The sequence below is a fragment of the Erythrolamprus reginae genome, chromosome 4, assembly GCF_031021105.1.
Source record: "Erythrolamprus reginae isolate rEryReg1 chromosome 4, rEryReg1.hap1, whole genome shotgun sequence".
NCBI classification, from domain to species: Eukaryota; Metazoa; Chordata; class Lepidosauria; order Squamata; family Dipsadidae; genus Erythrolamprus; species Erythrolamprus reginae.
Genome location: NC_091953.1, coordinates 5,126,616 through 5,148,593, shown reverse-complemented (window position 1 = coordinate 5,148,593; position 21,978 = coordinate 5,126,616). Strand labels below are relative to the sequence as shown.

Genomic DNA, 21,978 nt, shown 5'->3' with positions numbered 1-21,978 from the left:
TACTACGCCCTGGTCAGACCACACCTGGAGTACTGTGTTCAGTTCTGGTCACCACACTTCAAAAAAGACATTGAAACTCTGGAGAAGGTGCAGAAAAGATTAACCAAAATGATCAGGGGTCTAGAAACCAAGACTTAGGAAGAGAGACTGCGGGAACTGGGCATGGATAGCCTAGAGAAAAGGAGGGCCAGAGCGGACATGATAGCAGTCTACAGGTATACAAGGGGTTGCCACAGAGAAGAGGGGATCACTTTATTCTCCAGGGCACCGGAGGGCCGGACGAGGAACAACGTCTGGGAGCTGACCAAGGAGAGATTCAACCTGGAAATAAGGAAGAACTTCCTGACGGTCAGAACGGTCAACCAGTGGAACAACCTACCAGCGGACATTGTGAACTCCAATACTCTGGACATTTTCAAGAGGAGATTGGACTGCCATTTGGCTGGGGTGCTATAGGGTTCCTGCTTAGGCAGGGGGTTGGACTTGATGACCCGCATGGTCCCTTCCAACTCTAAAAATAAATAAAATAATAATAATAATAATAATAAGTCGCCCTTCTCCGAAAATTGGGCCGGCTACTTTCTTTATTAGTCCAAACCACACTTGCTAAATTTTTGCTCCAAATTTACTCATGTTTCCCCATCTTCAAATTTCTCAATTTCTCCAGAAACTAAACATTATTTGCTTTCAGTTTGACCTTTTTGTGCAATCATCACACTCTTGTCTCAACTATTTCCCCAAAACGTTTTCGTTTCAAAACCTAAGCTATTTCTGATGTTAACTGTCCATTAATTTTCCCTTTCCCTTTCCTTGTTAGGCCAAATTAGAAAAAATGCTGAAAAACCCATTTATAACGTAAGTATGTTGGAAGGGGAAAGTGTTCTGTTGTTGTTGCTTAACTTACAAGTGTAATTTGTGAGTAATTTGTGACTTAACATTTCTCAGTATGTAATAATTTTCACTCATTTTTTGGCGAAAAGTGAATTGGATTTGGATTTGGTTCAGATTTGGAGACAGACCATCAGGAAGACCTTAGAATCCAGATCAAAACATTAAGTTGCAGTTCAAAAGATTTATTACTCAAGTCCAGGGATCTCCAATAATAGCCCGGGAATTCTGGGAGTTGAAGTCCACAAATCTTAAAGTTGTCAAGTTTGGAAACTCTTGCTCAAGAATCTAGTTAACTAAAGTTCTTTTTTTAATATATGTTTTTATTTATACATTTTTCTTTAACGTACATGAGTGTTTAATAAATAGCATAATGTCTGGCTCAATTTATCTAAACATAGAAACATAGAAGACTGACGGCAGAAAAAGACCTCATGGTCCATCTAGTCTGCCCTTATACTATTTCCTGTATTTTATCTTACAATGGATATATGTTTATCCCAGGCATGTTTAAATTCAGTGACTGTGGATTTACCAACCACGTCTGCTGGAAGTTTGTTCCAAGGATCTACTACTCTTTCAGTGAAATAATATTTTCTCACGTTGCTTTTGATCTTTCCCCCAACTAACTTCAGATTGTGTCCCCTTGTTCTTATAGAAACATAGAAGATTGACGGCAGAAAAAGAACTCATGGTCCATCTAGTCTGCCCTTATATTATTTACTGTATTTTATCTTAGGATGGATATCTATACATAATATCAGGAATAAGAACAATCTTTACTTGTATATAGTAGTAGTCTTCCAATGTCTAATTTCTACTTCTGCTGTCTAACCAAATCCTTTGTTTATCCTTTATCTTTAATGTTAGCCTATCCATTTCCGTGCAGTCTAATATTTTTTAATTAACTAAGGTTCAGTATTAAATTGGCACCAGAAAAGGGACAGCGGAATTTAAGGGGGGGTTGGCCTTAGAACAAGGGGTGTCAAACCGAAGGTCCGGGGGGCCAGAAGTGGCCCACGGGGTCCTTAGATCTGGCCCATGGGACTACCCTGGAAATAGCAAAGGATCAGCCCATGGTGCTTCTGCCAGCAAAAACAGAACTCAGGACGACTGCATAGCCCTCCCAAGCTCTGTTTTTGGTGGAAGGGGTTGCAGGAGGCCGTCACTGTTAAGATATTCATGAGCTAGGAGAGCCAATGGCAACAAGGTCACCCAATGAATAGGCATAGCAACTGAGTCAGCCAATAGGAGCTAACTACTTCTGAGTCTGTGCCGAGGATCAAAACTGAATACAGTGGTACCTCTACCTAAGAATGCCTCTACTTACGAACTTTTCTAGATAAGAACCAGGTGTTCAAGATTTTTTTTGCCTCTTCTCAAGAACCATTTTCCACTTACAAACCCGAACCTCCGAAACTGTAACTGGAAAAGGCAGGGCCTCCGTGGGGCCTCTCTAGGAATCTCCTGGGAGAAAACAGGGCCGGAAAAGGCAGGGAAAGGCCTCTGTGGGGCCTCTCTAGGAATCTCCTGGGAGGAAACAGGGCCGGAAAAGGCAGGGAGAAGCCTCTGTGGGGCCTCTCTAGGAATCTCCTGGGAGGAAACAGGGCCAGAAAGGGCAGGGGAAAGCATTTATGGGGCCTCTCTAGGAATCTCCTGGGAGGAAACAGGGCCGGAAAAGGCGGGGAGAAGCCTCCGTCGGACCTCTCTAGGAATAACCTAGAAGGAAACAGGGCCAGAAAAGGCAGGGAGAAGCCTCCGTGGGGCCTCTCTAGGAATCTCCTGGGAGGAAACAGGGCCTCCACCCTCCCTGTGGTTTCCCCAATCGCACGCCTTATTTGCTTTTACATTGATTCCTATGTGAAAAATGGCTTCTTCTTACAAACTTTTCTACTTAAGAACCTGGCCACGGAACGAATTAAGTTCGTAAGTAGGGGTACCACTGTACTATTACGTTTATAAAGAAGTCATTGAATCCAGCTGAATCTGTGTGTGCTTCTGGCTTTGATTTTGCAACAAACCTTAATAGTCACAGCCGAAAATGGAGCTCGGCTCCCCAACACGAATGACCCCCATGCTGACCATGCCCCCCAAAGTCAAATGCAACCCTGATGTGGCCCTCAATGAAATTGAATTTGAACATTTGTGGCAATGTCAGGATTCTAAGCTGATGATATGCTTAAATCCCACCCTGAATTATGCCTGTTTTTCTCCTACACCAATAATTTGGTTGAAATTCAGGGTACAAATCTTTAAAATAATTGACCATCCTTTTCTTTTCCCCCCTGGAAGAATGTCCTATACTGAAGCTATTGACATTTTGGAGAGAGCTGGGCAAGAATTCACTTACAAACCAGCCGTGAGTATTTTTTTGGAGACTTTTGATGTGGGGTTGGAAAAACTTAGTAGGCTGATAGAGAAGTAAAAATTTGTATCTCAAATAGAGATACAAAGAGCATCAGTGGCGTAGTGGTTAGAGTGCAGTAAGGCAAGCTACTTCTGCTGATCCCCGGCTGCCAACAGTTTGGCAGATCGAATCTCAGTAGGCTCAAGGTTGGCTCAGCCCTCTATCCTTCCAAGGACCCAGATTGTTGGGAGCAATATGCTTACTCTCTGTAAACTCTGGGACCGCCTTCTGCCGCACGAATCCCAGCGACCGGTTAGGGCCCACAGAGTTGGCCTTCTCCGGGTCCCGTCGACTAAGCAATGTCGTTTGGCTGGACCCAGAAAAAGAACCTTCTCTGTGCCGGCCCCGACCCTCTGGAACCAGCTCCCCCCAGATATCAGAGTTGCCCCCACCCTCCTTGCCTTTCGCAAGCTCCTAAAAACCCACCTCTGTCGTCAGGCATGGGGGAATTGAAATTTCCCTTCCCCCTAGGCTTATAGAATTTATACATGGTATGCTTGTGTGTATGAGTGGTTCTTTAAATTGGGTTTTTTTAGATTATTTTTAATATTAGATTTGTTTACATTGTCTTTTTATATTGTTGTTAGCCGCCCCGAGTCTTCGGAGAGGGGCGGCATACAAATCCAATAAATAAATAAATAAATAAAGTAAATAAATAAACTGCTTAGAGAGGGCTGCAAAGCACTGCGGAGCGGTATATAAGTCTAAATGCTAAATGCTATTGCTAAATATCAGGCATTAATACAATTGTGACAGTCCAGAAATATTTCACAAGAAGAGTCCTCCACTCCTCCATATCAGAGCTTGCATTTGCGGAAGCTGGCCTGTTTCTGCCCAAGCAACAAACCAGTCCAGCCAGCCCACCAACCCAACCAGCCAGTTAGCCACAGCAGCAGTAGGAAGTTGTGGAAAAATATATATATATATATATATGTTAAATGTTTTTTTAGCTTAACACATACAAAATATAGTTTGTCGGCTATAAATATATTACTGCCTTGCAGTGGCCCGGGTTGGGCCTAGAGGCAAAAAAGGAGCTGTGACGTTCCTTAAAAATATACCAGGGTGATCCGACATAAGAAAAACATATATATATATATATATATATATATATATATATATATATATATATATATATATATATATATATATTTTAAATTATCATTACCTCTTTCGGTACCTCTTCGGAGAGGGGAGGCGTACAAATCTAATAAATTATTATTATTATTATTATTATTATTATTATTATTATTATTATGTTAATACAACACAGCAAACAAGATCACTATGCTGGATTTTGCATTTAGTGATGATGATGATGTATTATTATTATTATTATTATTATTATTATTATTATTCCATTGCTGAGAACATTCACAATGCTTTCAAGGAGTTTGCAAACTTAACATGCACGACCTGTGGTTATTATGGTTTGTTTATTTCAAAATAGGGGTTTTTTTTTTAACTGTTTCCTTAGTGGGGGCAGGATCTCCAAAGTGAACACGAGAAGCACCTTGTGCGACACTGCGGTGATATTCCTGTTTTTGTGTACAACTATCCCTACGACCTTAAGCCATTCTACATGCGAGACAACGAAGATGGACCTCGTAGGACCGTAAGAACCATTTCATAGAAATGTTCATTAAAATATTCTCCAAAGCTCTTGAGGGCGGGACAAGAAACAATGGGTGGAAACTAATCAAGGAGAGAAGCAACTTAGAACTAAGGAGAAGATTCCTGACAATTAGAACAGTTAACCAGCGGAACAAATTGCCTCCAGAAGTTGTGAATGCTCCAACACTGGAAGTTTTTAAGGAGGTGTTGGATACCCATCTGTCTGAATTAGTTTAGGTTTTCCTGATTAAGCAGGGGGTTGGACTAGAAGACCTCCAGGGTCCCTTCCAACTCTGTTATTCTATTCTATACTATTCTTTATTCTACTCTATTCTATTCTATATTCTATTCTATTCTACATTCTATTCTATATATTCTACTCTTCTATATTCTATTCTATTCTACATTCTATTCTATTCTATATTCTATTCTATTTTACATTCTATTCTATTCTTTATTCTACTATATTCTATTCTATATTCTATTCTATTCTACATTTTATTCTATATTCTATTCTATTCTTTATTCTACTCTATTCTATTCTACATTCTATTATATTCTGTTCTATTCTGTATTTTATTCTATATTCTATTCTATTCTTTATTCTACTCTATTCTTTATTCTACTCTTCTATTTTACATTCTATTTTATTCTTTATTCTACTCTATTCTATTCTACATTTTATTCTATATTCTATTCTATTCTACATTCTATTCTGTTCTATTCTGTATTTTATTCTATATTCTATTCTACATTTTATTCTATTCTATTCTTTATTCTACTCTCTTCTACATTCTGTTCTATTCTGTATTCTATTCTATTCTACATTCTATTCTATTGTTTATTCTATTCTATTCTATATTCTATTCTATTCCAGACAAATGGTTGTCCAATTTCTTCTTGAAAACCTCCAGTGTTGGAGCAGCCACAACTTCTGGAGGCAAGCTGTTCTACTAGTTAATTCAATGGTTCTCAACCTAGGATCCATGCCCTCCCCCCATGCATACACATAACTCCCACACTTCCCCCCCCCCAATGCATGTTCACAACTGCCACCCCCATGCCGATCCCTGCACTGTGAAGCCAGTGCAGAGGTTGGTGATAAATTAAGGGCTCGCCACACTATCTATGATGTCTGATGTTTGTGGGAACTTGGGATGGGGTGATTTCCATGAGGGAGCAGGTGCAGCCACAAAGCATCCTTTCGAGTGGTTCAAGGCCATCCTGTGCCTACCCACCTGGGCGGAAGCGGGAGGAGGAACTTTGAAGAATATTTTGACTTGGACTCTGATTTAGTTTGGATGCTACCTGGGACCTTGATAGTTGCGTTGCTCGGCGTTGTGTCCAAAAGGAAACGTCGACTTCGAGAAGTTTGATTGAACTCGCGAGATGTTTCCTTTTAGAACGGGCTGCCTCGGACACAATGCCGAGGAACGCAACAGAGGTACCGGCACAAGGGTCAGGTAGGATGCACGTCCTACTCCCTGTTCTGTCGGGCTCTCTGGTAGAATCCTCCCAAAAATGCACAGATACAGTTTCAGACACACACACGTTTGAAAATTCAAAACAATGTTCTTTATAATGAAAATTCCCTTAACCTAAGCCCTCTTTTGGTATAGCAAAGAGCCCTTGTCTCCAAACAAACTGGTAATTTGTACAAGTCCCCTATCAGTTCTGTGATACTTAGCTTGCAGCTGTGAGGCAATTCACAGTCCTTCTTCTTCCACAAAGTGAAACACACTTGGCTCTGGTTTAGTTTCAAAGCGGGGAAAAATCAGCACACAAAGGTCAAAGTCAGCAAAGCAGGCATGAAACACAGCGATCAGATAATCCTCCACAATGGCCAAACCCACAGGCTGCTATTTAAGCCTCACTAATGACCACAGCCCCATCCAACCACAGGTGGCCTCATTTTCTTTGATAATAATCTCTCAGTTGTTGCTGCCTATGCATCGCTCTCCACATGCGTGGCTGTATCATTCTCTTGTTCTGAATCCAAGGAGGAGAGAGATACTTGATCTCCTTCTGAACTGTCTGCCACACTCTCCTCCTCCCTGTCACTCATGTCTTCTTGGTCAGAGGAGCCTTCATCAGCAGATTCCACCGGGTGCAAAACAGGCCTGCAGCATGTGGATGTCTCCCCCACATCCACAGTCCTTGGGGCAGGAGCTCGGCCAGGGCTAACCACAACACTCCCTGTGGCAAAAAATAGCACATTCCCTGGGGTTACATACTCATCTGGGCATCGCTGTGTGCCCCCCCCCAAAGGGGGACACGCCCCACTATTTGAGACGCATAGAGATTTTTGAGAAGCCTCTAACCTCCTGTTCCCTAAAAGGTAGCAGCGGTTGATCTCCTGGTCCCAGAAGTTGGAGAACTTTTCGGTGGAAGTTTGAGAGAAGATCGCGTGGATTTTCTGCAATCTCGCTTACAGAGGTAGGATTTCTCTGCTTGGTTTATGGAGCGGCTGGGTACCGCTTAATATGTAACCCAAGAGGGTTAAAATCAAAAATTAATAGGACGAGAGGTGCGGTGGCCTAGAGGTGAAGCTCTCGCCTTACAATCCGGAAGCTGTGAGTTCGATCCTAGGTAGAGGCAGATATTTCTCTCTATGGGCGCACTGAGAACATTATCTGCTGAACAAAACTCCGCATTGGCGACAGGTACGGCATCAGGCCAGTAAACAGTTCCATTCAGTTGCCCAAGACTCCACTCCGCGAGAGCATTTATCCCATGGAATAAACTTTGCCTTCGGAAGTTGTAGGAGCTTCATCACTGGAGGTTGGATTGGCATCTGTCAGAAATGGTGTAGGCAGGGGGTTAGACTAGATGACCTCCTAGAGCCCACTGCAACAGCATTGCCAAAAAGGCTTTAAGAGTTGTGAACCTAATCCTTCTCAGCTTCTTCTCTGGTAATTTTGAACTGCTAACAAGAGCTTACAAAACATTTGTCAGACCAATGCTAGAATACAGCTCGCCTGTATGGAACCCACATTGCATATCTGACATCAACACAATTGAGAGAGTCCAGAAATGTTTCACAAGAAGAGTCCTTCTCTCCTCACAACAAAATACCTTACTCCGCCAGACTTCAAATTCTTGGTTTAGACAACTTACAACTCTGTCGTCTCCGTTCCGACTTAATTATAGTTCATAAAATCATATACCAAAATGTCCTACCTGTTAACGACTACTTCACCTTCAACCGCAACAACACACGAGCACGAGATCGATTTAAACTAAATGTCAACCGCTCCAAACTTGACTGCAAAAAATACGTCTTCAGCAACAGAGTAATCAACACCTGGAATGCACTACCTGACTCTGTGGTTTCTACTCCTAACCCCAAAACCTTTAACCTTAGACTATCTACAATTGACCTCCCTCCCTTTCTAAGAGGTCTGTAAGGGGCGTGCATAAGCGCACCACTGTGCCTACTGTCCCTGCCCTATTGTCTTCTTTTGTTACTTTTTATCATTACTTATCTAATGTTTTATTTGTACAAATTATCACCCTATAATTGTTTGACAAATAAATAAATAAAATAAATAAATAAATAAAAGGTCCCTTCCAAATCTATTGTTAATCTGGTCTAGTTCCTCATCATTTCCCAGTTGAAACCAGGATCATGTCAGTCCATATGTTACAAAATTAAAGCAGTTGTCATTGTGACTTCTGACTGCTAGTTGATGTTTGTTTATTTATTTTTATTTATTTGTTTTGTCAAGTACGTATTGGTGGTATACAAAGATATAATAATATTTATATACATGATGCTAGTAAAAGAGAAACATTCAGAGAGGGGTGGCATACAAATCTAATTAATAATAATAATAATAATAATAATAATAATTAGGGGACGGAAGGCACACTGGTGCACTTATGCACGCCCTTTACTGACCTCTTAGGAATCAGGAGAGGTCAACAACGGATAGTCTAAGGGCAAAGTTTTGCAGGTTAGATGATGATACTCCAGAGGCTGGTAGTGAGTTCCAGGAATCAACTACAATGTCCCCTTGATTTTCGCGGGGGATGCGTTCCAAGACCGCCCGCGAAAGTCGAATTTCCGCGAGTTAGAGATGCGGAAGTAAATGCACTATTTTTGGCTATGAACAGTATCACAAACCTTCCCTTAACACTTTAAACCCCTAAACTGCAATTTCCCATTCCCTTAGCAACCATTTAGATTATTACTCGCCCTGTTTATTTATTAAAGTTTATTAAAAAAAATATTTATTAAAGGCAAACAAAAGTTTGGCAATGACATATGACGTCATCAGGCGGGAAAAACCGTGGTATAGGGAAAAAACCCATGAAGTATTTTTTAATTAATATTTTTGAAAAACCGTGGTATAGACTTTTCGCGAAGTTTGAACCCGCGAAAATCGAGGGAACACTGTACTCGGTTACTAAAGTTGTATTTCCTGCAGTCGAGTTTGGAGCAGTTTACTTTAAGTTTGTATCTGTTGTGTGCCTTTGTGTTGTTGTGCTTGAAGCTGAAATAGTCATTGACAGGAAGGACGTTGTAGCAGATGATTTTATGGGCTATGCTTAGATCGTGTTTAAGACGACGTAGTTCTAAGCTTTCTAAACCTAGGATTGCCAGTCTAGTTGCGTAGGGGATTCCCGGATGTGCTCTGCTGGTTTTCTTCCGGGTGGTTTTTCAGCTTCTTCTGTCCAATTGCATCTCACAGATTGTGATTCTGCAGAAGTGCTCCACGCCCGGCATCAAATGGATTCCACGGGATTCCAGAAAGCACTTAGGGATTTCCCCAAGCAATTTGGCAGGTGGTTCCATCTCATACCGATCACACACTGCCCTTCTGAGAAAAGCCAGAGTGAAGGTGTGGTTGTTTCTCACATGCCCTGTTGTGGAGCTGAGCTGTTGTTTACTTTCTCCTTTTATTGTCTCTGTAATAGTTTTGCTAAGAGTTCTTGCCTTCTCTGTTCCAGTTTATCTCTGCAATTCTCTGGTCTACATATAATTATTATTATTTATTTTATTTATTGATTTTGTCCAATACACAATGAGGGTTTTAGTGGGTACAGTGTCCCTCGATTTTCGTGGGTTCGAACTTCGCGAATAGCCTATACCACGGTTTTTTAAAAAATATTAATTAAAAAATACGGTTTTTTTCTATTCCACGGTTTTTCCCGCCCAATGACATCATGTCATCGCCAAACTAATAATTTTTGCAAATAAATAACAAAAAAATAAGTTAGTAAATAATTATGTTTATAAATATCAGGATCACTAAGTGTCTTATTCAATGGTGAGTACCAGTAATAATGGTGAATAAATGGTTGTTAAGGGAATGGGAAATGGTAATTTAGGGGTTTAAAGTGTTAAGGGATGGCTTGTGATACTGTCCATAGCCCAAAATAGTGTATTTACTTCCGCATCTCTACTTCGCGGAAATTCAACTTTCGCGGGCGGTCTCGGAACGCATCCCCCGCAAAAATCAAGGGAACACTGTATACACATAGTAAAATACATGATGAAGGTTATAGAGGATATACTCATAGTAAAATATATCCATGAAAGAATAGAAGAAGAGATATAGGAATAGAAGAAAGGTAGAGGAGATACAGGAGAGCAATAGGACAGGGGACGGAAGGCACTCTAGTGCACTTGTACTCGCCCCTTACTGACCACTTAGGAATCTGGAGAGGTCAACCGTAGATAATCTAAGGGTAAAGTGTTGGGGGTTTGGGGATGACACTATGGAGTCCGGTAATGAGTTCCACGCTTCGACAACTCGGTTACTGAAGTCGTATTTTTTACAGTCAAGTTTGAGGCGGTTAATATTAAGTTTAAATCTGTTGTGTGCTCTTGTGTTGTTGTGGTTGAAGCTGAAATAGTCGCCGACAGGCAGGACGTTGCAGCATATGATCTTGTGGGCGATACTTAGATCACGTTTAAGGCGTCTTCGTTCTAAACTTTCTAGGCCCAGGATTGAAAATCTAGTCTCGTAGGGTCTTCTGTTTCAAGTGGAGGATTGAAGGGCTCTTCTGGTGAAGTATCTTTGGACATTTTCAAGGGTGTTGATGTCAGAGATGTGATTTGGGTTCCAAACAGATGAGCTGTATTCGAGAATGGGTCTGACGAACGTTTTGTAAGCTCTGGTGAGTAATGAGAGATTGCCAGAGCAGAAGCTACGTAGGATTAGGTTTACAACTCTTGAAGCCTTCTTGGCTATGTTGGTAATCTTACCAACCAGGTAATCTTACCTGGCCACTAAGAGTCAACACTATTTTGACAGTGCATAATCAACCCATTTGTGTTTCTCAATTATTTCCTGTTACGCCCCGCCCTAGGAAGAGTTAAACATTTCACGACCCTCCAACTCTCCAATCTGGACCCCAATTTTTAGTGTTAATATTTATTATTTTACTTATTCTAAGCTGCAAGCAAACTATTGGCCAGAGAAGGCTGCTCTTTTTGAGCCAATCACCAGGAGACGGAGAATTCTAGTCCCGCCTTAGGCATCCAAGCCAGTTGGGTGATTTTGGGCCAATCACCAGGAGACAGAGAATTCTAGTCCCGCCTTAGACATCCAAGCCAGTTGGGTGATTTTGGGCCAATCACCAGGAGACGGAGAATTCTAATCCCGCCTTAGGCATCCAAGCCAGTTGGGTGATTTTGGGCCAATCACCAAGAGACGGAGAATTCTAGTCCCGCCTCAGGCATCCAAGCCAGTTGGGTGATTTTGAGCCAATCACCAGGAAATGGAGAATTCTAGTCCCGCCTCAGGCATCCAAGCCAGTTGGGTGATTTTGAGCCAATCACCAGGAGACGGAGAATTCTAGTCCCGCCTTAGACATCCAAGCCAGTTGGGTGATTTTGAGCCAATCACCAGGAAATGGAGAATTCTAGTCCCGCCTTAGGCATCCAAGCCAGTTGGGTGATTTTGGGCCAATCACCAGGAGACGGAGAATTCTAGTCCCGCCTTAGACATCCAAGCCAGTTGGGTGATTTGGGGCCAATCACCAGGAGACAGAGAATTCTAGTCCCGCCTTAGACATCCAAGCCAGTTGGGTGATTTTGGGCCAATCACCAGGAGACGGAGAATTCTAGTCCCGCCTTAGGCATCCAAGCCAGTTGGGTGATTTTGGGCCAATCACCAAGAGACGGAGAATTCTAGTCCCGCCTTAGGCATCCAAGCCAGTTGGGTGATTTTGGGCCAATCACCGGGAGACAGAGAATTCTAGTCCCGCCTTAGGCATCCAAGCCAGTTGGGTGATTTTGGGACAATCACCAGGAGACGGAGAATTCTAGTCCCGCCTTAGGCATCCAAGCCAGTTGGGTGATTTTGGGACAATCACCAGGAGACGGAGAATTCTAGTCCCGCCTTAGGCATCCAAGCCAGTTGGGTGATTTTGGGACAATCACCAGGAGACAGAGAATTCTAGTCCCGCCTTAGGCATCCAAGCCAGTTGGGTGATTTTGGGACAATCACCAGGAGACAGAGAATTCTAGTCCCGCCTTAGGCATCCAAGCCAGTTGGGTGATTTTGGGACAATCACCAGGAGACGGAGAATTCTAGTCCCGCCTTAGGCATCCAAGCCAGTTGGGTGATTTTGGGCCAATCACCAGGAGACGGAGAATTCTAGTCCCGCCTTAGATTAGTAAACCAATATCATACGCTACCGTACTTAGCTGTGGGTCAACTTCATTAATAGCCCAAGATATCACCCTACATTTTTTCCTGTCTTCCTTAAATGTTTGGTACAAAATCTGTTGGCAGGAAGAAAAAAACTCACCATTTCACAGGCATGAAAAAATGATTGCTTTTGTCCATAACTTTGCTCTTTGGAACACGTTCAATGTCTGAACAGAAACAAACACTTTTCAATTTTTTTTCACTATCTTTGCATTTAAAGTAAAACAAAATTCTGCAAAGACGTGGCTCTTATTGTCCATTTTTTATCCTGGCTAGAGATGACCATAGCTGCCTTCAGTTGAACATTTTTTTGAGTTGCTACAAAACTTTTAACCTTGATATGAAATGTAATTATAATATGTAATTTTAATATTAGATTTGTGCCTGTATAATATTGTTTTTATCATGTTGTGAGCCGCCCCGAGTCTTCGGAGAGGGGCGGCATACAAATCTAATAAATTATTATTATTATTATTATTATTATTATTATTATTATTATTATTATTTATATGTCAGCTCTAGGTAAATCTGATATTTTTGCAAACTTCTTAGAATTCAATTCCTCTGGCTGAAAAAATATTATTTTGTGGGTTTTTTTTCTACAGGTTGATGCTTGAAGACAGTTATCAGTGGTAAGATATATTCCCTAGATATTATTCATCTCTTTCATTAGCTTTGGAAACAGGGTGTCCAGCAAACCTGGAAAACAGGTATATCAGGGAATTATCAGGGAAATCTGTGGTTCGGGAAATATCAGGGAATTATCAGGGAATTCATGAAAAGGACAATAAATCAGGGGGAAAAACAAACTGTATTTAAAAGTTTAAAAGTTAGGGGCAAATCATGTAAAAAAACCAACGGATTGCGTTGCCTGGCAGAGTCAAGCAAAAATGAGCAACAACTTGCTTCCTTAGCTACTGATATTTCTCCATGGCTTAGCCATTTGGTATGACGTCATCTACGACCACGCCTTAACTAGATCGCAGGTTAATTTTATTTTTTTTTATTTTAATTTATTAAATTTGTATGCCGCCCCTCTCCATAGACTTGGGGCAGCTCACAACAGGGATAGAAACAATGTACAATACAAATCTAATAATACGAAGTTAAAAACCCATAATTTAAAAAACATGCACACAACACACCATACATAAATTATGTAGGCCTGGGGAAGATATTTCAATTCCCCCATGCCTGACGGCAGAGGTGGGTTTTGAGAGGTTTACGAAAGGCAAGGAGAGTGGGGGCAATTCTGATCTCCGGGGGGAGTTGGTTCCAGAGGGCCGGGGCCACAGAGAAGGCTCTTTCCCTGGGTCCCGCCAAATGGCATTGTTTAGTCGACGGGACCTGGAGAAGGCCATCTCTGTGGGACCTAACTGGTCGCTGGGATTCGTGCGGCAGAAGGCGGTCCCGGAGATATTCTGGTCCGATGGAAACATCAGGGAAATATCAGGGAATTTCAAAATGCTTTTCCCAGACACCCTGGGAAATCTGAGAAAAAGCCAATAAATTCTCAATTCTACCAGAAGCCAACATAAATTTAGATTTGTATGCCGCCCCGAGTCTGCGGAGAGGGGCGGCATACAAATCTAAATAATAAATAAATAAATAAATAAATGTTAGTGGTGGCCCCTTATAATTAATGTGACAAAATTCCACCAGGTGACACACAGGAAAGTCATTTTTTAAATAAAATTAATTAAGGGACACACACTATCTTTGACTTATGACCATAATTAGGCCCTAATTAGTTATATCAGCAGTTTGCAGATATAACTTTATACCTTTGCAGCAGTTGTTAAGTGAATGCGGCCGTTATAAAGTGAACGGCGCAGTCGTTAACCAAACTCATTGGCTACAGTAGGCATTTTTGCTGGAAAATTGAAGTACAGTGGTACCTCTACCTACAAATGCCTCCACTTATGAACTTTTCTAGATAAGAACCGGGTGTTCAAGATTTTTTTTTGCCTCTTCTCAAGAACCATTTTCCACTTACAAACCCAAGCCTCCGAAACTGTAACCGGAAAAGGCAGGGAGAAACCTCCGTGGGGCCTCTCTAGGAATCTCCTGGGAGGAAACAGTGCCGGAAAAGGTGGGGAGTAGCCTCCGTGGGGCCTCTTTAGGAATCTCCTGGGAGGAAACAGGGCCGGAAAAGGCAGGAAGAAGCCTCCGTGGGGCCTCTTTAGGAATCTGGGAGGAAACAGGGCCGGAAAAGACGGAGAGTAGCCTCCATGGGGCCTCTGGGAATAACCTAGAAGGAAACGGCCAGAAAAGGCAGGGAGAAGCCTCCGTGGGGCCTCTTTAGGAATCTCCTGGGAGGAAACAGGGCCAGAAAAGACAGGGAGTAGCCTCCGTGGGGCCTCTCTGGGAATAACCTAGAAAGAAACGGCCAGAAAAGGCAGGGAGAAGCCTCCGTGGGACCTCTCTAGGAATCTTCTGGGAGGAAACAGGGACAGAAAAGGTGGGGGAAGCCTCCATGGGGCCACTCTAGGAATCTCCTGCGAGGAAACAGGGCCTCCACCCTCCCAGCGGTTTCCCCAATTACACACATTATCTGCTTTTAGAATGATTTCTATGGGAAAAATTGCTTCTTCTTACAAACTTTTCTACTTAAGAACCTGGTCACGGAACGAATTAAGTTCGTAAGTAGAGGTACCCCTGTAAAATCCTGATTTGCAGCAAAAATATAAATTGTGGTCAAGCGATCCCAGGATTACAATAAATGCAGCCTGGTTGCCCATCGCCAAAAATGCGAGGACATAACCATAGGTTCAGGGGACCTATGGCTGGTTCGAATTTTGAATCTGGGTCGTAAATAGCCCTCAGCACAATACAAGTAGTCCTGGACTTACAAGGGTCGCCCAGAAAGTAATGCACCACATTTTTTTCTTCAACAATTATATATTGAACTCGACGAAACTTACACACAAGAAAGAAGGATGTTTCTTCTACACTCCCTATTTTTTCATGTAATCTCCGTCCCTTTCTATGGCCTTCCTCCAGCAAGACACAAGGGCGCATATGCCCTGTTGGTACCACTCCTTGTTCTGGTCCCGAAGCCATTTCCGCACTGTGCGAATCACCTCTTTGTCATCCTCAAAATGTCTTCCGCGACTAACCGTACTTCTGTCGACTGCAGATTCTCCATAAACTGTACACAAACGTTTGTGAATGTTCCCAACAGTTTCTTTCTCCGCAGTGAGAAATTCAATGACGACATACTGCTTGTAAGGTACATCACTTACAGACGCCATTTCAAAACACTGCTGCAGCTACACTATCTGTCTGAAGAAACGCAAAATTTACACACGCACTCCTGACAATTTAAATAATGCATGTCTAAAGTTTCGCATTCATACCATTACTGTAGGTTGAGAAAAAAAATGTGGTGCATTACTTTCTGGGCGACCCTCGTACAACAATTCATTTAGTGACCGTTCAAAGTTACGGCAACGCTGAAAAAAGCGGCGTATGACTATTTTTCACAAGGCCGTTGCAGCCTCCCCATGATCATATTTCAGATGCTTGGCAATTGACTCGCATTTATGACGGCTGCAATGTCACGTGATTCACTTTTGCGACCCTCTGACCAGTAAAACCCACAAGGAAGCTACTGTAGATTCGTGTCACAATTGCAGCAAGCAACATAGGGCGTAAAAGGGAGCAAAAATCACTTAAGAACAGCCTCTCTTAGCAACGGACATTTTGGGCTCAATTGAGGGTTGTAAGTCGAGGACCTATCTGTCCTTGTTAACTTTTGGACGTGAGAAGTTTCAAGTCCTCTTGAAGGTGAACTTGAAATGGCGACCTGGGTTTTCCACTGGAGGCAGAATTAAAAATAAATCAAGCCTTCCAAACACCAGATAAAGATATTTTTACATTTGTCACAGTTCCCCTTATTTTTACTCTATCCTTCATTTTTCTCAACACTCTAGATGACATCATTTCCTCTTTTCTTTCCAAATTTGCAAAAATTTGCAAAGGCAAAAAAAAAAGTTTTTAAAAAAGAACAACCCGACACTCAACTCCTCCGAGGTATTTCCTCGGCCTGTGAGTCTTAAAGAAATTTGAGAAGCAGAGAATACTTCAAAAGAGCAAAGCTTCCAGATAAATAGGTGCAGGGTTCGAGAAAGACATAACCACAGAGACCCCTGCAAAACCGGCTGTAATTTTCAATAATTTATCTAGTTATTTTCCTTTTTTTTGTAAAGAGAGTCAGTTTGGAGTAATGGTTAGGGTGGTAGACTAGAAACCAGGAGACTGTGAGTTCTAGTTCTGGCTTAGGTGTGAAAGCCAGCTGAGTGATTTTGGGCCCATCACCAGGAGACGGTGAGTTCTAGTCCCACCTCGGGCATGAAAACCAGCTGGGTGACTTTGGGCCCATCACCAGGAGACAGTGAGTTCTAGTTCTGGCTTAGGTGCGTCATTCCAAATGTCAAGGTTTTGGACACCCGTGATCTACCTGTTGGGTCAAAGATGATCATTCTTACATAGAAACATGGAAGCAAAATGATTGACAGCAGAAAAAGACCTCCTGGTCCATCTAGTCTGCCCTTATACTATTTCCTGTATTTTATCTTAGGATGTTTGTGTTTATGTATGTTTATCCCAGGCATGTTTCAATTCAGTGACTCTGGATTTACAATTACAATTAAAAATATACCACAATGGTAGAGGTTTTGTGATATATGACAATACTTCTACTTTTATGAGAGCAGTATTTTTCAACTATGGCCTCTCCAAGAGGGGTGGGCTTTAACTCCCAGAATTCCCCAGCCAGCCATGTTGGCTGGGGAATTCTGGGAGTTGAAGTCCACCCCTCGAGGCGGCCATGTTTGAGAAACACTGTACTAGAGCAGAGGTCTTCAAACTTGGCAACTTTAAGCCTTGTAGACTTCAACTCCCAGAATTCTCCAGCTATCATAGCTGGCTGGAGAATTCTGGGAGTTGAAGTCCACTAGGCTTAAAGTTGCCAAGTTTGAAGGCCTCTGTACTAGAGGAATATATTCATTAGTGAATCAGTAACAATTGCTAAATATAAAATACAAGATATTGCAGATTATTGGGGTTTTTTTCTGAGTTGATGTTTTTAGTTTGTTTCCCTTCAGGGTTTTTGGGGGTGGGTGGGGTGTAAGGGGAATTTAAAATGTTATTAAAACTATTTTTTTTTAAAAAAAAAAAGTTTTAAAAGAATATCGGGTGCTGCAGCTTTATCGTAAACAGGAAGTTCTCATCACAGATAATAAGTGATTAAGCCGATTGGAAAATAAACCCCAATGGCTAATCTTAAAATGATCGCATTTCCTTGACGTGCAGGTACGTAGAACTGCGCCAGTTTGGATCTACCCCCCACGGAGGATTCGGAATGGGCTTCGAGCGGTACCTGCAGTGCATCCTGGGAGTTAAGAACATTAAGGATGTGATCCCGTTCCCGCGATTTGCCCATTCGTGCGTTTTATAGCTCTTCGGCCCAACTTCTGTTTTGCTTCTCTTGTAAATTTCACGGCCTGTGTAAAGAACTCTATGCAACATTGAGAGAGAGGGGGGGGAAATAAGACACTTCCTATTTTTCTGTCTCTTTTTTTGTATTTTTCCTTTTTCCACTAAAGAGAAGTTAGTCGAGTTTTCGGAGAGGGGCAGCATATAAATCCAATAAAACTTGAACTTGAAACGTGAAGTTAAAAACTCAGGTTTGAAGCCTGCCCTGTCTGCAAACATATTTATTCGTGTATATATGAATAGGGGACTGGGTTAGGGACTGGAGATCCCAGTCTTTGGAGAGGGGCGGCATACATATCTAAATAATAATAATAATAATAATAATAATAATAATAATAATAATAATAATAATAATAATAATAATAGAAACATAGAAGTCTGACGGCAGAAAAAGACCTCGTGGTCCATCTAGTCTGCCCTTATACTATTTTCTGTATTTTATCTTAGGATGAATATATGTTTATCCCAGGCATGTTTAAATTCAGTTACTGTGGATTTATCTACCACGTCTGCTGGAAGTTTATTCCAAGGATCTACTACTCTTTCAGTGAAATAATATTTCCTCATGTTGCTTTTGATCTTTCTCCCAACTAACTTCAGATTGTGTCCCCTTGTTCTTGTGTTCACTTTCCTATTAAAAACACTTCCCTCCTGGACCTTATTTAACCCTTTAATATATTTAAATGTTTCGATCATGTCCCCCCTTTCCCTTCTGTCCTCCAGACTGTACAGATTGAGTTCATTAAGTCTTTCCTGATACGTTTTATGCTTAAGACCTTCCACCATTCTTGTAGCCCGTATTATTATTATTATTATTATTATTATTATTATTATTATTATTATGATGTCCGCTTTTAAAAATGGCCCTTTTAACCTTATGAAGCCTGCCACGGTGAAGCCAATTTTCACAGGTCATCCTCAAGTTACGACTATTCCTTTACTGACCATTCAAAGCTACTGGTAAAAAACCAACAACTTATGACCTTTCCTCATACTTATGACCATAATAGCATCCCTACAGTTGTGTGATCAGAATTCCGGAGCTTGGCAACCGGCCCATATTTTTAACCGTTGGACGTATCTGGGGTCAAGCTGGATCTGGTTAACGACCGTGTCATTCACTTAACAACGGCAGTGATTCCATGAAAAAGATCGTAAACTCAGACATGACTCAATTAACAAACACTCCGCTTAATAAGAGAAATTCTAGTCCTCGTTGTGGTTGCAAATTGAGGACTACCAAAATTGAATGTATTCAAACTTTCTCCTCTACCAGCTAAGATTATTTCAGCACAGCTCAGAACCTGGAAAAGCCAGAAGTTTAATTAAGTTGCAACATGTTGTGGTTAGCTCTGGCCCAGCTCCTGCCCCAAGGACTGTGGATGTGGGGGAGACATCCACATGCTGCAGGCCTGTTTTGCCCCTGGTGGAATCTGCTGATGAAGGCTCCTCTGACCAAGAAGACATGAGTGACAGGGAGGAAGAGAGTATGGCAGACAGCTCAGAAGGAGATCAATTATCTAGCTCCTCCTTGGATTCAGAACAAGAGTTAATGATACAGCCACGCATGCGGAGAGCGATGCATAGGCAACAACAACTGAGAGATTATTATCAAAGAAAATGAGGCCACCTGTTGTTGGGTGGGGCTGTGGTCATTAGTGAGGCTGCTATAAATAGCAGCCTGTGGGTTTGGCCATTGTGGAGGATTATCTGATCATTGTGTTTCATGACTGCTTTACTGAATTCGACCTTTGTGTGCTGATTTTTCCCCGCTTTGAAACTAAACCAGAGCAAAGTGTGTTTCACTTTGTGAAAGAAGGACTGTGAATTGCCTCACAGCTGCAAGCTAAGTATCACAGGACTGATAAGGGACTTGTACAAATTACCAGTTTGGTTGGAGACGAGTGCTCTTTGCTATACCAAAAGAGGGCTTAGCTTAAGTGAATTTTCCTTATAAAGAACATTGTTTTGAATTTTCAAACGTGTGTGTGTCTGAAATTTGTACCTGTGAATTTTTGGGAGGAGTCCACCAGAGAGCCCGTCAGAACACAACGGCAGTGATTTCTTGAACAGCTATGAAAAAGATTGTAAACTCAGACAGACATAAGAGAAATTCTAGTCCTCTTTGTGGTTGTAAATTGAGGACTACCAAAATTGAATGTATTCAAACTTTCTCCTCTACCAGCTAAGATTATTTCAGCACAGCTCAGAACCTGGAAAAGCCAGAAGTTTAATTAAGTTGCAACAGGACAAAGATGAAGATTAAAGCTGCTGCAAAAAAAACCTCCTTAAGTGCCGCCGCTTTGAACTTGTAAAATCCAATCGCATCTGAGCTTTCCACTCAGTCTTACCAAGATTAAAAAGATAAAAATCTCCTTCAAGATGCGTTTTGAGTCTTCGTGACTTCAGAAGAAAAAAAGACGTCGGAGCTTTCTGAGCCACAAAGCTCATTTTCCATCACCTTGTTCCAATGTGATACTTGGTTTCTGTTTTTCAACTTTCCGCTTTTAACTTTGGGATTCCCCTAATTAACATTTTGAATTATATTCTGATTTGGTAAGCTTAAGAGAAAAAAAATGCCAGAAACTGGTAGGCTAGAGACCGTGGCTTCTAATCACGCCTTAGGCATGAAAGCCAATTGGGTAATTTTGGGCCCATCACCAGGAGACTGTGAGTTCTAGTTCTGGCTTAGATGTGAAAGAAAGAGGTTTACTTTGAATCGGTAAACAGGAGACTGTAAATTCTAGTCCTGCCTTAGATATGAAAGCCACCTGCATGGTTTTGGTCCCATCACCAGGCGACTGTGAGTTCTAGTCCCATTTTAGGCATTGTTCTGTCGGGCTCTCTGGTAGAATCCTCCCAAAAATTCACAGGTACAAATTTCAGACACACACACGTTTGAAAATTCAAAACAATGTTCTTTATAATGAAAATTCACTTAAACCAAGCCCTCTTTTGGTATATCAAAGAGCCCTTGTCTCCAAACAAACTGGTAATTGGTACAAATCCCTTATCAGTCCTGTGATACTTAGCTTGCAGCTGTGAGGCAATTCACAGTCTTTCTTTCACAAGGTGAAACACACTTTGCTCTGGTTTAGCTTCAAAGCGGGGGGAAATCAGCACACAAAGGTCGAAGTCAGCAAGGCAGTCACGAAACACAACGATCAGATAATCCTCCACAATGGCCAAATCCCCACCCAACCACAGGTGGCCTCATTTTCTTTGATAATAATCTCTCAGCTGTTGCTGCCTATGCATCGCTCTCCGCATGCGTGGCTGTATCATTAACTCTTGTTCCGAATCCAAGGAGGAGCTAGATAATTTATCTCCTTCTGAGCTGTCTGCCACACTGTCCTCCTCCCTGTCACTCATGTCTCCTTGGTCACAGGAGCCTTCATCAGCAGTTTCCACCGGGGGCAAAACAGGCCTGCAGCATGTGGATGTCTCCTCCACATCCACAGTCCTTGGGGCAGGCGCTGGGCCAGAGCTAACCACAACAGATGATTTTGGTCCCATCACCAGGCGACTGTGAGTTCTAGTGATCTTAGTCCAGCCTCCCTGCTCAGTCCAACCCAGATGACAGGGTGGTTGTTAAGTGAATCTGGTTTCCCCATTGACTTTGCCTGTCCGAAGGTCGCCAAAGGAGATCACCCCGGACACTACAAATCATCATAAATATGAGTCAGCTGCCAAGCATTTGAATTCTGATCACGTAACCATGGAGACAGGGCAGTGTTAATAAGTGTGAAAAATGGTTCTAAATCATTTTTTCCCCTCAATGATGTTGTCACTTCGAACAGTCACTAAATTGAACTGTTGTATGTGGAGGACTATCTCTACGTCCGTTTGAAAAGCTTGAAAGGCGGCCAAAGTGTGGTCATCCAACCCATCAGAACTTCAGAACTG

General features: G+C 42.0%; 1 protein-coding gene across 8 annotated transcripts in view; it reads left to right on the top strand.

Moving 5' to 3' along the window:
* The window catches only part of NARS2 (asparaginyl-tRNA synthetase 2, mitochondrial), an 85,090-nt gene extending 66,832 nt beyond the window's left edge, over positions 1-18,258 (top strand). For all 8 annotated transcript variants that reach the window (XM_070749545.1, XM_070749550.1, XM_070749543.1 and 5 more), the window contains 6 exons: positions 818-855; positions 3,181-3,247; positions 4,773-4,910; positions 7,248-7,345; positions 13,179-13,205; positions 17,890-18,258. In XM_070749545.1, the coding sequence (XP_070605646.1) occupies positions 818-855; positions 3,181-3,247; positions 4,773-4,910; positions 7,248-7,345; positions 13,179-13,205; positions 17,890-18,034 (513 nt within the window). In that variant the 3' untranslated portion in view covers positions 18,035-18,258. The remainder of the gene's footprint in view (positions 1-817; positions 856-3,180; positions 3,248-4,772; positions 4,911-7,247; positions 7,346-13,178; positions 13,206-17,889) is intronic.
* Positions 18,259-21,978: the final 3,720 nt, after the last annotated feature.